The sequence below is a fragment of the Amphibalanus amphitrite genome, unplaced genomic scaffold, assembly GCF_019059575.1.
Source record: "Amphibalanus amphitrite isolate SeventyFive unplaced genomic scaffold, NRLGWU_Aamphi_draft 001731F_arrow, whole genome shotgun sequence".
In the NCBI taxonomy this organism is placed as follows: domain Eukaryota; kingdom Metazoa; phylum Arthropoda; class Thecostraca; order Balanomorpha; family Balanidae; genus Amphibalanus; species Amphibalanus amphitrite.
The window spans coordinates 11,112-23,311 of NW_024883224.1; the positions used below are offsets into that span (position 1 = coordinate 11,112).

The 12,200-nt window shown below is 46.6% G+C and overlaps 1 protein-coding gene across 8 annotated transcripts; it reads right to left on the reverse strand.

The window, feature by feature from the left end:
* Positions 1–475: 475 nt before the first annotated feature.
* Positions 476–11,653, reverse strand: LOC122374882 (glucose-induced degradation protein 4 homolog). Of its 8 annotated transcripts, none has more exons than XM_043353933.1 (6): positions 11,542–11,653; positions 4,885–5,179; positions 4,314–4,481; positions 3,671–3,799; positions 1,908–2,011; positions 476–1,408 (listed from the first exon to the last, which is right to left on the reverse strand). In XM_043353933.1, the coding sequence occupies exons 2-6, from the start codon at positions 5,035–5,037 to the stop codon at positions 1,345–1,347; spliced, it is 618 nt and encodes a 205-aa protein (XP_043209868.1). In that variant the 5' UTR covers positions 5,038–5,179; positions 11,542–11,653; the 3' UTR covers positions 476–1,344. The 8 variants fall into 8 exon arrangements, with proteins under 8 accessions (XP_043209868.1, XP_043209867.1, XP_043209869.1 ...); XM_043353932.1 differs by lacking the exon at positions 11,542–11,653 and adding an exon at positions 11,470–11,534; XM_043353934.1 differs by lacking the exon at positions 11,542–11,653 and adding an exon at positions 11,421–11,530.
* Positions 11,654–12,200: the final 547 nt, after the last annotated feature.

The following is a 12,200-nucleotide window of genomic DNA, read 5'->3' on the forward strand; positions in this document are numbered from 1 at the left end:
TTAGCGGTGGGAGCTAGGCGATGTTGAAGTGCAATCGTTCATCATAGTGCCGCGATAGATCACTCGTCGTACAGTCTGTCTTAAAAGTACCGCGCAAAGTGACGGTGGATCCATCAAGCCTGACCGATGAAGGACTGCCAAATTTGAGTCACCGAAGCAATGGACATCCTCGTCCATTCCCCAGCTCCATTGGTTCGGTGACTTTCAAATTATAGCAGGCCCTTCCTCGGTCAGGCTTGATGGATCCACCGTCACTTTGCGCGGTACTTTTAAGACAGACTGTACAACGCCGCATCTCCCCGTAAATTACTTTACATCGTTTTTATTACGCACTTAAAAATGAAACCCAATTCCACTGTTACATTTATAGGAGGCTCGTTTAAGGGTAGGGTCATGCCACTGCCATGCTTAGTGTATCTTCCAACCAATGCTTGCTGACGCTTTAGGCTTATCTTACTATCGAAGCAATCAATAGTCACAGGATAACGTTACTTTTATTATACCACAAATCACAGTAAAAGGACACATTATCCAGAAAACTGACTGAAAATGGATCACATGGAAGCGTGTTTGCGGCTAGAGATACATGTAAATATTGATCATACACCACAAAAACTATGTAAGAATGGTTTATGGTAAGTACAAGAACACAAAAGGGAACAAGACAATGGATGACAATATGGGCTATATGAGGAAGTAGACACCTTCAGAGTCCTTATCAACAATCCTTACATTGATCAAGCACGGCATCCTTTGATGCAACAGTCCCTTGAAGTTGGCATTCACATTTCGCATTACAAGGGCCGCCAGGGGGCCAAGACTATCCTAGAACTTTCCAAACCTTCAGTCTCATTGTTATCTTTCGCCTAAAGACGACTGATAAACAATACTAAATTAGATGTGTGAACGTGAGAGTTAAATATTCAACCTCAAACCAAGCACAAAAAGCAATATTAAGAATGAACTCTCTTCACATACACTGTCTTCAAGTACATTAACTGTGGAAATGATCTACTTTCACTCAGCAGAAATAACTTTCGAAAAATAAGCCAAAATAACTACAGCTATGAGCTAGACACTTCAACAACTTCATACCAACACCACACCATCACATGGCAATATCTCAGCATGAGGGACCTGTATGATCTCAAACCCCAGGTCTGGTGCGGGTGGCACCAAGCACCAGCCCGGGACGGGCTTAAACTGACCGAAACATTACCTCTTTCGCTGCCAATTTTCACCTTCACTGTCTCTCTTAGAATATCAGAGCACTTTGTTCATCCACACCACACAATGGTGTCTTTGTCCCCTTCATGTGGAGCCACTGGGAAGTAACGGGCTGTCTCATCTGAACTCATAAATCTCGGTGGTGTGGCAGGGCTCGTATTGTAGCGCCAGGGACTGGTACCTGAAGTACGGAAAACTGGCGTGAGATGGCGCTGACGGCCATCGGACAGGTTGAACGGGACACTGCCACTGATAATGTCGTAGTAATTGTAGTAGGGCAGCAATATTTTTATATGATTGAATGCCAAGTTATAGTTGCTTGAATAGCTAGATCATGAGCTTTTCCAAGCCATAGGAGTTAATAAAGTAAAATCTATCCCGTACCTATCCCGTATAGCTCTGCCCTGCAAAGGCAAAAACGCTGACGTTACGACATATTACGTCAGGGCAGAGGTCATCCGAACGTTTTTTTTGCCTTTGCACAATATGTAGAACTTCGAACCGCGGTGCAAAATTTCCCGTTTCGATTCTTGTCTGTTTCTCGAAGCCGACAGTTTTTGGCATAATTGGCTCTTTTTTTACTATGCAGATTGACAAAGGTCCGGAGCTAACTTTTGGCAGTTTGTTGCGCATGCCCAGAACCCCACCATCCGATCGCGCAATTCCGTGTAGGTACTCACATTTCCGACTTTTCGTGATAGTAGTAGCCCTCGATCTGTGAGGACGCCTTCATGAAGCAGATGTAGTAGAAACCGGCAAACGAGGCGCCATTGATGTCCTTCACCTGGAATAAAAGCAAAACGACACCCCTTCAGTTCAGTAGGGGAGAGTGGGGCACATTCGTGCATGGGGCACATTCGTTTTCAGCAGTTTATGGGAACACGAGTGACTGCACGAGCTCAAGGTAAATTATGGAAATATGTCTATCATTGCCGCCCTTCGTTCACCGTAGAAGACAACACTGTACCTGCTGTCATGCTTGATAAAAACGCAAATTTGTAATATTCGTGAGCTTTCCAAACTTTTCTCATATCATCCATTTTCGTGATCCTGACTCGGAAATGTGGTTCAGCTTTTCAAAATTGGGGGTGAAGAAGCCCACTCTATTCACGGAACTGCTGCAAACTTGTTTGTTGAAAAAGTGTCATTTTTTTCAAAAAGAAATTTTGAAATATATTACTAATAACGCTGTGGGGCAGGTTCGTGTACGCACTGCATGGGGGCACATTCGTGTATATATTTTTTTTTAGTTTTTGCGATTTATGACTTTATCTGTAGTAGGTTTCTCTAATGACGCTCGCCTGACTCAGTCTCGACTGCTTGCGACGTCGTGACGAGCAATTCACGCGAACTTGGCGAGGTCACGGAGGCCGGCAGTTGGCACATTCTTGTTGGCCAGCCCATTCTTTCTACATTTGTTGTGCAATGCATTCTTGTCGAAAGGAATCAAGTGAAATGACCCCCTGCCAATTTCCTTTGGTAAATTTCTGGTAATGCCCGGTAATTTCTCGAATTTTGCCGGGTGAACGGAAGTGCCCCATCTCTTGAACGAATGTGCCCCATAGGTGGGGCAGTTTCGTGCAAATGTTCAGAGTTAATAAAAATCATTTTTTTCTAATGGAAGCAATGATTTTATAGGATAACTTTTAAAGAGGAAAACTATCTGCAATAGTTCCTTTCCATACGCAAATTGAGCGCATTGATAACTTCTGGGCTATGTACCGGAAAGCTGTTTTCGGCTTCATGTCTCGTATCGGACAATCTCGCAATGGCATCATCGCATCCCTATTTCATGGGGATCTTCGCTTTTTGTCGTCAATTCGACAGACCTGGTCCACTGCACTGTTTGCATATAGCTGATTGTATATAGCATATAGCCGATCACTGATCAGTGATCTTTTACTTACATGTACCTTTTTTATTGGACCTCGAGTCTGCAAATATAGAAATCTCTCTCTCTCATACTACAATCAACAATTTTGCCATTGCACTAACCAAAGAACAGATATATGGGTTTATCCATTTTTTGCACGAATGTGCCCCACTCTCCCCTATGTGACAAGTGTGACAAAACAAGCACGCATTACGCGACAAAGTTTTCTTGAAGATATGACAACCCAAATCTCATGAAAACAAGGTATCCTCGGATCTTATTCTCAGATCATTAGCTATTCTAGCTTAGCACAATGCAGCGTTTGGAATCGTACAGACGTCATAAGCATTAACAAAGTAAGTGTAACATTACACTTTTATATATAGTTAACGCTATTCATTTCTTTAGTAGACAGAAAACCAATGCCTGTCCTTTACTCTCGCCCCTAAAAAGCGAATAGACAAAATATAACGAAAAGATAGCGAATAACAAACAATTATCCCACATACCCGACACCCCGCTCCCCTCCCTCCCCCCCCCCCCCCCCCCTCCAACGCCCAGTTCGCTCACCTGATGGTCGGGAATGAGGAAACTCTCCTTCCACCGCATAAATACCGCATCGTGAGAGTCCAACACGCCAAAGTCAAAGTCGTCCGTGTTGAACGTCTTGCTGAACGGAGCGAACGCCTCGAATTTGCCCTGTGGGTGCAATATGGGGGGGGGTGAGTGATGGGTAGGGTCAGGGTGGCAGGGTAGTGTGGTGCGACGCTGGTGTATTAAAGGGGTCTGGAGAGTGCGGAGCCAGGGGCGTCTAACGACGATGTGGAAACAAAAATGAGAAAACAGCGTGAACTTGCAATAACCATTGCATGATTGATATGATAAGTAACGTTGGCAGAATCCCTGTAAAGTGCATGTAACACAATGTTTTATGTCTATAAGCAATAGTGAAAAGGCTACAAAAGCAAAAAAGTCGTCAGGTATCGATTCAAAAATTACAGAAAAATCGAAATTCATTTTACTGTACCCAGCATGGTAAAAAATAACAAATATCGTCTGCTGCACTTAAACAATCTTCTACTAAACCCAATAAAGACGAATTTCGCAAGTCTGGATTCTGGAACCAATGATCTGTAGCCGGGCACTTTCATTCGATCTTCCGATCCGTCTTTTTCCAGACTCTATTTGTCCATCCATCTACCCGTCAGCTCACCCAGTGTTTGGTGTCCACCTCTTCATTGGCGTCCCACTTCCTCGTCAAGAATGGGTGGCGCCTGCCGATGATCTCGCCGTCAAAGTAGGTGACCATTGTGGGAAAGTCATCAGTGAGGTTGTTGATCTTGAGGTAGCCGCAGAGGTAGGCGTTCTCAAGGTCCACCTTCTGCCGGGGGTGAAGAAAAGAAAACGAGGGTGATATGGAGTCAGACACTACATAGTGCTAAGTGCTACACAAGTGTTTGTGGATATGGAGAAAACCATGATGAAGTATCTAGAAAAAGATGAAAATTTATGGTGAAAACTTTGAGAAATTTTGAAAATAACCTTCATTCAGTAATAACAATGCTTCTACCAGCTGATCTTTGAAATCATATTCCACTTCAAAATCAACCAAGTCAATAACCAACCCTCTATTACGATCAACAACACATAAAAGTGATAAATGATAGCTACACCCCAGTAAGATAAAAAAGAGAGGCAACTAGTACCACAACTACTAAGAAAAAGCCTTGACAATTGTTATGATATTGTCACTTTAACATCCATCCCATCCTATTAATGCTCACCTTCAGTTCCACCTCCACATCATAGCAGTTGCCTTTGGACTTCTGGAATCCCTTGAACACGGCTCCATCATGCAGGGGAGAGGTCACAACCCCCGGCTGATGGGAATTTAGCGGCGGCGGTGGCGCCTCCATAGGCTCCAGGCGCACCGGCATTGCGCTGGTGCTGAGCAGTGGCCCACTGGCGGGGAGTTGTCGCGCTCCGGTGGCTGGCAGCGGCACAGCAGAAGCTAGTAGTAATGCAGCAGTGATGTGAAGTGGAGCAGAGTTGTCAGTTGTGGAGTCTCACCGGGACAGCCTGTAAAAAAAAAAAACAGAAAAATAAAAATATCAAATAAGGTGGCTGCTATAAAAGCAAATGCTAAACAACAACAGAATTACTCAGAGTATCACTATGCAAACTGACTAGGTACTGAGTGAAGCCTACAGCCTGAAACCACTGTCACTGTCAAGTGTCACTGTCACTTATTTCCACTGTCAGGAAATCCCATGCGAGAGCCTAGTAAATACATGGAACTCATGGAAGCACTAGCACATCAATGGCATGCACCTCCCATGACCCACATGCGATTGATGCAGGGAGAATTATGGGGTGGAGACTTCCATTGGCGTCCAACTAGCGTACACTGATCAGACACCCAAGGTGGCGTCTAACTGTTGGACAGAGACTTCCAAGCTAGACGCGTCTACAGTTACCTGTTGCCAGATAGATGCAGCCGCCGTCCAGCTAGTCACATCTAATGCTTAGACCAGGGGTCGGCAAATGGTGGGGCATGCCCCCTTTGGGGGTAATGGAGCCCTTTCGGTGGGGGTAATGAGGGATTCTGAGAAAGCCTATCTTTTTAGAGTTTGTAGCTCCAGTGATGGAGCCATCGTGACTGTTGCATCCCAGGGTTCAAAGATTAGCCCAGGCCAAAGGCACAGCACACATTGATTAGATACCAACTTCATTTACCTGCTCGCCTCACCATCTCAACCCTCCGTACAGTCGTACAAAAGCAGCTGCAACTTTTAACCGTCGCCCGTCTGTTGGCGTTTCAACAGCCGCTAACGTAAGGGGGAGGAGTCGATCGGACCCCCGCGGCCTCTCGGACTCTGAGATGGAGCTGTGCGTAAAAAAGACGAGCGTGCTACCCGTGACAATAGGAAGCCGCTGCTGCCCATTTTTAACCCGGCGGCCGCTGGGCCTCCGCGCCACCCGCCGGCCGCTGGGGGGGGGGGCATATAGTTGCCCCCCCCCTTTACTTCTGCGACGATATCGTCGCAACGCGAAGAGATAGAGAAGCGAAACTTTGCACACATCTTCCTGAATACCTAGCCGAGGTTGTGTCCAAATTTGGTGTCGATCCCATTTGAAATGACGTCACAGTGACGTCATAAGTGAAATTATAGATTTGCGACTCTCATATTCCTCACGATACATCAGATATATGGGACCGAATATAAAGGGCCGATTATTGGTCAGAAACTAGATGGAAGTGTAGTTAGATGTTTTAGGATGACAGCAGGTGCTGTTTAGTTCATTTACAGTCGAGTTTCATGCTCAGCGTCATCAGAAACGGCCCATATCGGAAAACGACAAAACTTTATGACGTCACTGTGACGTCATCTTAGGTGCTACAACCACAAAACTTTCCTCAAACATTGCCTAGGTATTCATTTGAAGCTATGCCAAGTTTCACGTTCGTAGCTCATCAGGTTTCGGAGATATTTCACAAAACGTAAAGGGGGGCAACTTTATGCCCCCCCCCCCCCCCCCCAGCGGCTCGTGGGTTAAGGTCCTTGGTCATTCCGTCTTATTCAAGAGGACAACGACAAGTGTCGAGAAAATGGGGACCCGCTATAACTTCTTGAAGTGAGATTTTATGGCTCAAGATGATCTCCAGAAAAAGCTCATAAGCCAACGGTCATTATGGGTCCAGAGGCCAGTTTCACCAACAGAAAAATAGCCGCCTGCCGGAATTTTTTGCCTATGTGAAGCGGTCTTGAGGCAAAAATTCCGGCAGGCGGTTATTTTTCTGTTGGTAAAACTGGTCTCAGGTCATGATATTTTCCGGGCTGGTAAAAAAAAAATGATGGGCTCGAGGGTACAATTTGGTCGTGATCCAATGCCTTTTACATGAGCTTTTGACGAAAAACCACCCGCCGCCCCCATACGTACAAGGGTTAAATGGGATATAGCATAGGCGGCGGAATGGGGAGGGCACCGGGGCACCGTGCCCCCTTTGATTTTTGCATTTTAACATTAGCCCTATGGCGTTGCATGGAAAGAATGGGACCAAAAGTCGGCAGTGCCCTCTCCTCCTCCCCCTTAATCAGGGTTGGCATTTTTGCCGGCAAAAGCTAGTTTATGCCATTTGCCGGTTTAAACCGGTTTTAACCGGCAAAAAGTGGCAAAAACTGGCAAAAACTAAAATCTATCATGATGCTATGCCTAGACATGCATTTGAACAGGAAACATTTTAAAGAGGATTCAGTGAAAGCTTTATGCTTTCAAACAGAAGTCAGATATTGACCATTGCAGTGTTTAATACCTCAGAAGCATTTTCATGGGCTTTCCATAAGTAACCAGTAAGACGCCTTTTGGGGGTGACAAATGAGCCAGTGCAAGGGCGAGTCCTGCACATGCAGAAGTGCGAAAGAGTATCAGCTGCCACTGATATGTGCATGGCACCCTACTTACCGGTTCCTAACGGTGCCAGTACCAAATTTGAGCGCAATCGAGGCAGCCGTTCTCGAGAACTGTAAGCGTCGCCCCTCTTGTGCGCATGTGGAAAGTGGAGGTGTTCCAAATTTGAGAGCAATCGGCCCAGCCATTCTCGTGTTCTGCTCGGAAGCGTCCCTTGCACGTGTGCACGTGCATTAGCATCCCAACCGTGATACATGGAAATGCATTGTGTTTGTGTGCGTTGTGTGCAAGGCATTGTGTGATGGACGTCTACCAACATGCAGTCATTTTAAGCAGAGGTTAACTAATTTGGCAAACTTCATCATGTTTAGTGCCCCTCTATAACTTCTAGAAATGCATTTGTGCATTTCAAATCAATTGGAAACTAGAAAAGTTGTAGTTTCGGCCTCCTGAGTTTTAGCCAGTTTTTGCCAGTTTCTGCCACCGGGGTTTCTGCCAGCCGGTTAAAACCGGTAAAAACCACTGGCAGAAACCAGTTTTTGCCACCCCCTGCCAACCCTGCCCTTAATTGAAGGTGTTCCGCCGCTACTGGGATATAGCATATAGGTATTAAATGTTTTGTGGAGGAAGTGTCATGTTTTAAATTTGATGCATTGGAAATGCACCGATACCCAAAGAGTTCCAGGACGGTATGGAATTTCAGTAGGGGAGAGTGGGGCAAAGCGGCCACCCGGGGCAAAGCGGCCACCCATCGTTTTAGCCCTTCATGACTGGCGTCAGTTCCAATTTATGGTTTCCAATTATACTTCTCTTCACGGTCGTTCGAATGTGCCAGACCGGGGTTTCAGGCCCATCACCATTGTTCTGTGAAACACGGAAAAGCATTTCTTGCCAGGTTACCAACTATGTTTACAATTTTTAAATGTTTTGTTATTCCATAACCGTTTGGAATTTTTATAAGCGTTCTTGTCCATGCATTGCATGGTTATCGTACATGTATTCTACCAATTTTAATGTTTTTTACCCCACTAATAGCTAAGCTGGAATATTTTTGTCTCGGACGGTATGCGCGGGGCAAAGTGGCCGGGGCAAAGTGGCCACCCCCAATTGGTCATAAGTTGCTTCCATCTGGATAAAAAAACATAATTTATATTCAAATGTGTCGTCATGCAATTATCTTGGCCAGTTTTCAGTTGCATGAGTTACCAAATAATGCAATTCAATGTTTATTTTCATGAAAATCCTTTCTTTGTTTACCTACGGGTGGAAGATGATAAAGTAAACATCCATCCTCGCTTAACCTTGTCACCATCAAATACCGTAGTCGTACACAAGACAACTATTTTGTTTCTCATATCGGGACTTGAGAAGACGCCGGTGGCCGCTTTGCCCATGGGTATGGGACAAAGTGACCAATATGCATAGGTTTTAAGTTTTGTCAATATCTTTCATATGTGAACGCCTTTGGAAATAAAACGCAGTTGAAATAAAAGGCAACTTAATAGGGATCACATTGGTATAGAAAGAATCTCTCCAAGTTTAAAAATCAAGCGTTGGCATCGTGAGAAGCGTTAGGGTGGCCGCTTTGCCCTACTCTCCCCTAAACTTGGTTGTGTCAGCAATGGGGTCTGGTAGGTGGGGGTAATGGCCCTGCCTGGCGCCCAAAAAGGGGGCACGACCCCGAATGACCTGCCGACCACTGGCTTAGACGCATGTAGCTAGACACCAAATGAAAGTCTCCACCCATGGTGTATTTGAACAAGCTCTCACGACTCACATATTTCCTGAACGCGGAAAAAGCAGGGCCTATTTTAACATGTTAACTGGGGGGGGCAAATGCCCCCTCACTCAACAGAATTGCCCCCCCAGTCGTCGAGATTTGCCCACGATAAAAATGGGCATAAAGGAATAGGGTGACAAACATACTACTGTGACTTGTTTTGCAATGGATGTCAAATGAGTCAAGCTGCAAGTAATGACCAGTGGTGGATCCAAGGGTGGGTCATATGGGTCATGACCCCCGCCCTCTTGGGGCCCGGGGACATCACAGGCCTGCCAGGGGCACCACCCGCCTGTCAGGGACACCACAGGCCTGTTGGGAGCACCATCGACCCAGCAAGAGCACCATAGGTCTGCCAGGGGCACCACAGACCTGCCAGGGGCCCCACCGACCTCGCAGGGGCACCTTGGGCCTGTCAGGGGCACCACTGGCCTGTCGGGGGCACCACAGGCCTGTCAGGAGCACCATCAGCCTAGCAAGAGCACCATAGGTCTGCCAGGGGCACCACAGACCTGCTAGGGGCCCCACCGGACTCGCAGGGACACCACCTTGGGTCTGTCTGAGGGGTATTTACCACCACAGGCCCGCCAGGGGCACCACAGGCCTGCCAGAGGCATCACAGGCCTAGCAAGGGCACCACGGACCTGTCAGCGGCACCACGGGCCTGTCGGGGGCACCTCAGGCTTGTCAGGCCCAAGGGACACCACAGTCCTTTCAGGGGCACCACAGGCCTGTCAGGGGGACCAGAGGCCTAGCAGGGACACCACATGCCTGGCAGGGGCACCACCAGCCTCGCAGGGACACCTTGGGCCTGTTAGTGGCACCACGTGCCTGTCGGGGACACTCCAGGCTTGTCAGGAGCACCACAGTCCTGTCAGGGCCCAGGGGCACCAGCGGCCGAGCAGAGGCACCACCGGCCTAGCAGGGACACCACCGGCCTCGCAAGGGCATCATGGGCCTGTCAGGGGCACCACGGGCCTGTCGTTGGAACTTCAGGCTTGTCTGAAGCTGACTTCACCTGTCATTGGGTTTTTACCTGTTGGTGATCAATACATCATACAATCATACAATCAGGGGCACCACAGTTCTTTCAGATGCACCGGCTGCCTAGCACCATGGCACCATGTTTGGCCGGGATCGCGATTCGGCGTATGTCGCCTCGCATTAGCCGCGCGTTTGCAGTCTTTTCGTGGTTTCAAACGTTCAAACATGGGATATGATGTTGCTCCCATGCATTAGGGTGGGTGTCAAGGTCACCGGAAGGTCAGGTCATTTACCTTTGATGACCTCGGTTCACATTTTCGAGTTTTATATGTTTCTAGGCTAGTTTTTGGAGCTGAATTCGAATTTAGCAACCATTTGACCGTTTACAAAGTAGTTTTGGTGCCTTTGTAACATGTTACGAAGCTGTCAGACGCGGTTGCCACCTACTACGAATACCCGACAAAACCCTTACTGGTTGAACTGACCTGACATGACCCGACCTGGCCTAAATGCATGAAGACATCATCTATGATCATAACTAACATGATATTTGTGATCAGCACCCCGAAAACAAACATAGCAGCCACCCTTTACGACGCTCTAACAGGTCCCGATTTTTCCGACTTTTGGGTCATTGACCTGACCTGGAAGGTGAACCGATGACCTAGGACCTTAAAATTGGGTATCATCTGCTTCCTCTCGTGACGGGCAACATGCTAGTTTTTCCGCGAAGCTCTAGCTCGATCAGGGGCGAAACGGCAAGGGGAAGGGTCCAACGGACCCCCCCCCATATACGTTCGCAGCTGGAAAAACACCACTACGGGCAAGGGTTAATGGATTATTAAAGACAATTTTCCAGGTTGCCCCCCAGTCAAATTCCCTTAAAATAGGCTCTGGGAAAAAGAATGTTTCAGCTTTGACCCATAAATCAAAATCAAATAAGAAACTTCAGGCTGGCAAGCACAAAATAGAACTTGGTAGTTAGCAGGGTCAGCTAAGATGAAAATGCCAAAAAAAATCGACATTTCTGTTTAAGATTCATTTACGAAGTCTAACTAGAAGAGAAATGGGACAAATATTTCAAACACTGGTAAATAAATACATTTCAAATTCAGTTTATCATTTCCAACAAAATAAAAAACGAACTATAATGAAATAACCAAGGCCCTAAATAGATTTCTTCAGAGGAAATTACCACAAAATTACAATTAACTGCATGCGCTGTAAGTGCCGCAACATGCACAACAAACGTATCAAAACCACTTACCAAGGATGACCAAATACGGATGCCACCTAAAAAAAACTGCTGTCTAGTCGTGTCAGGTAATGCAGCGATTCAGCAGCTACGCGCCCATTATAGACCCCGCGTTCGATGTCTCTCGGACGACGAAGATTCTTCGTCGTCCGGCCAATCCCGTCCAAGGTCAGCGGGGGCTCGGCTGCGGTTATGGAACGTGATTGGCCGGACGGCGTAGAATCTTCGTCGTCCGAGAGACATCGAACGCGGGGAGAGTTCAGTGTACGAGCCAGATGGTACCTAATTCATACCATGATGGTGTGAAAATGGTGTAAACACTGCATTGGCCATTGTTCATACCCAGCTTTGCCCAAAATTGCAGATTGTAAAAATGTGTGATATCGGAAGCTAAGCAAAATGAAATATTTAATTTCGCGGTCAAACCGTCGCGTAGGGGCAATTTATACGCAAATTGAACTCGACATGAGATTTCTAGATGAGCAGCTGATGGCCCTTTAAAAAAAAATAGTTCACTTTTAAAATGGAGTTTTAACTGGTATGGAAGTTTTGTAGCTTGAGCTGAGGCTAGCACAAATCAGAAGCTTTTACGGCCCAACGATCACCCTAGACGAAGATATTCCAACTATTCCATTTCCTCCTTCCGAAAAGAGTGCCTTGCAGAGGAATGC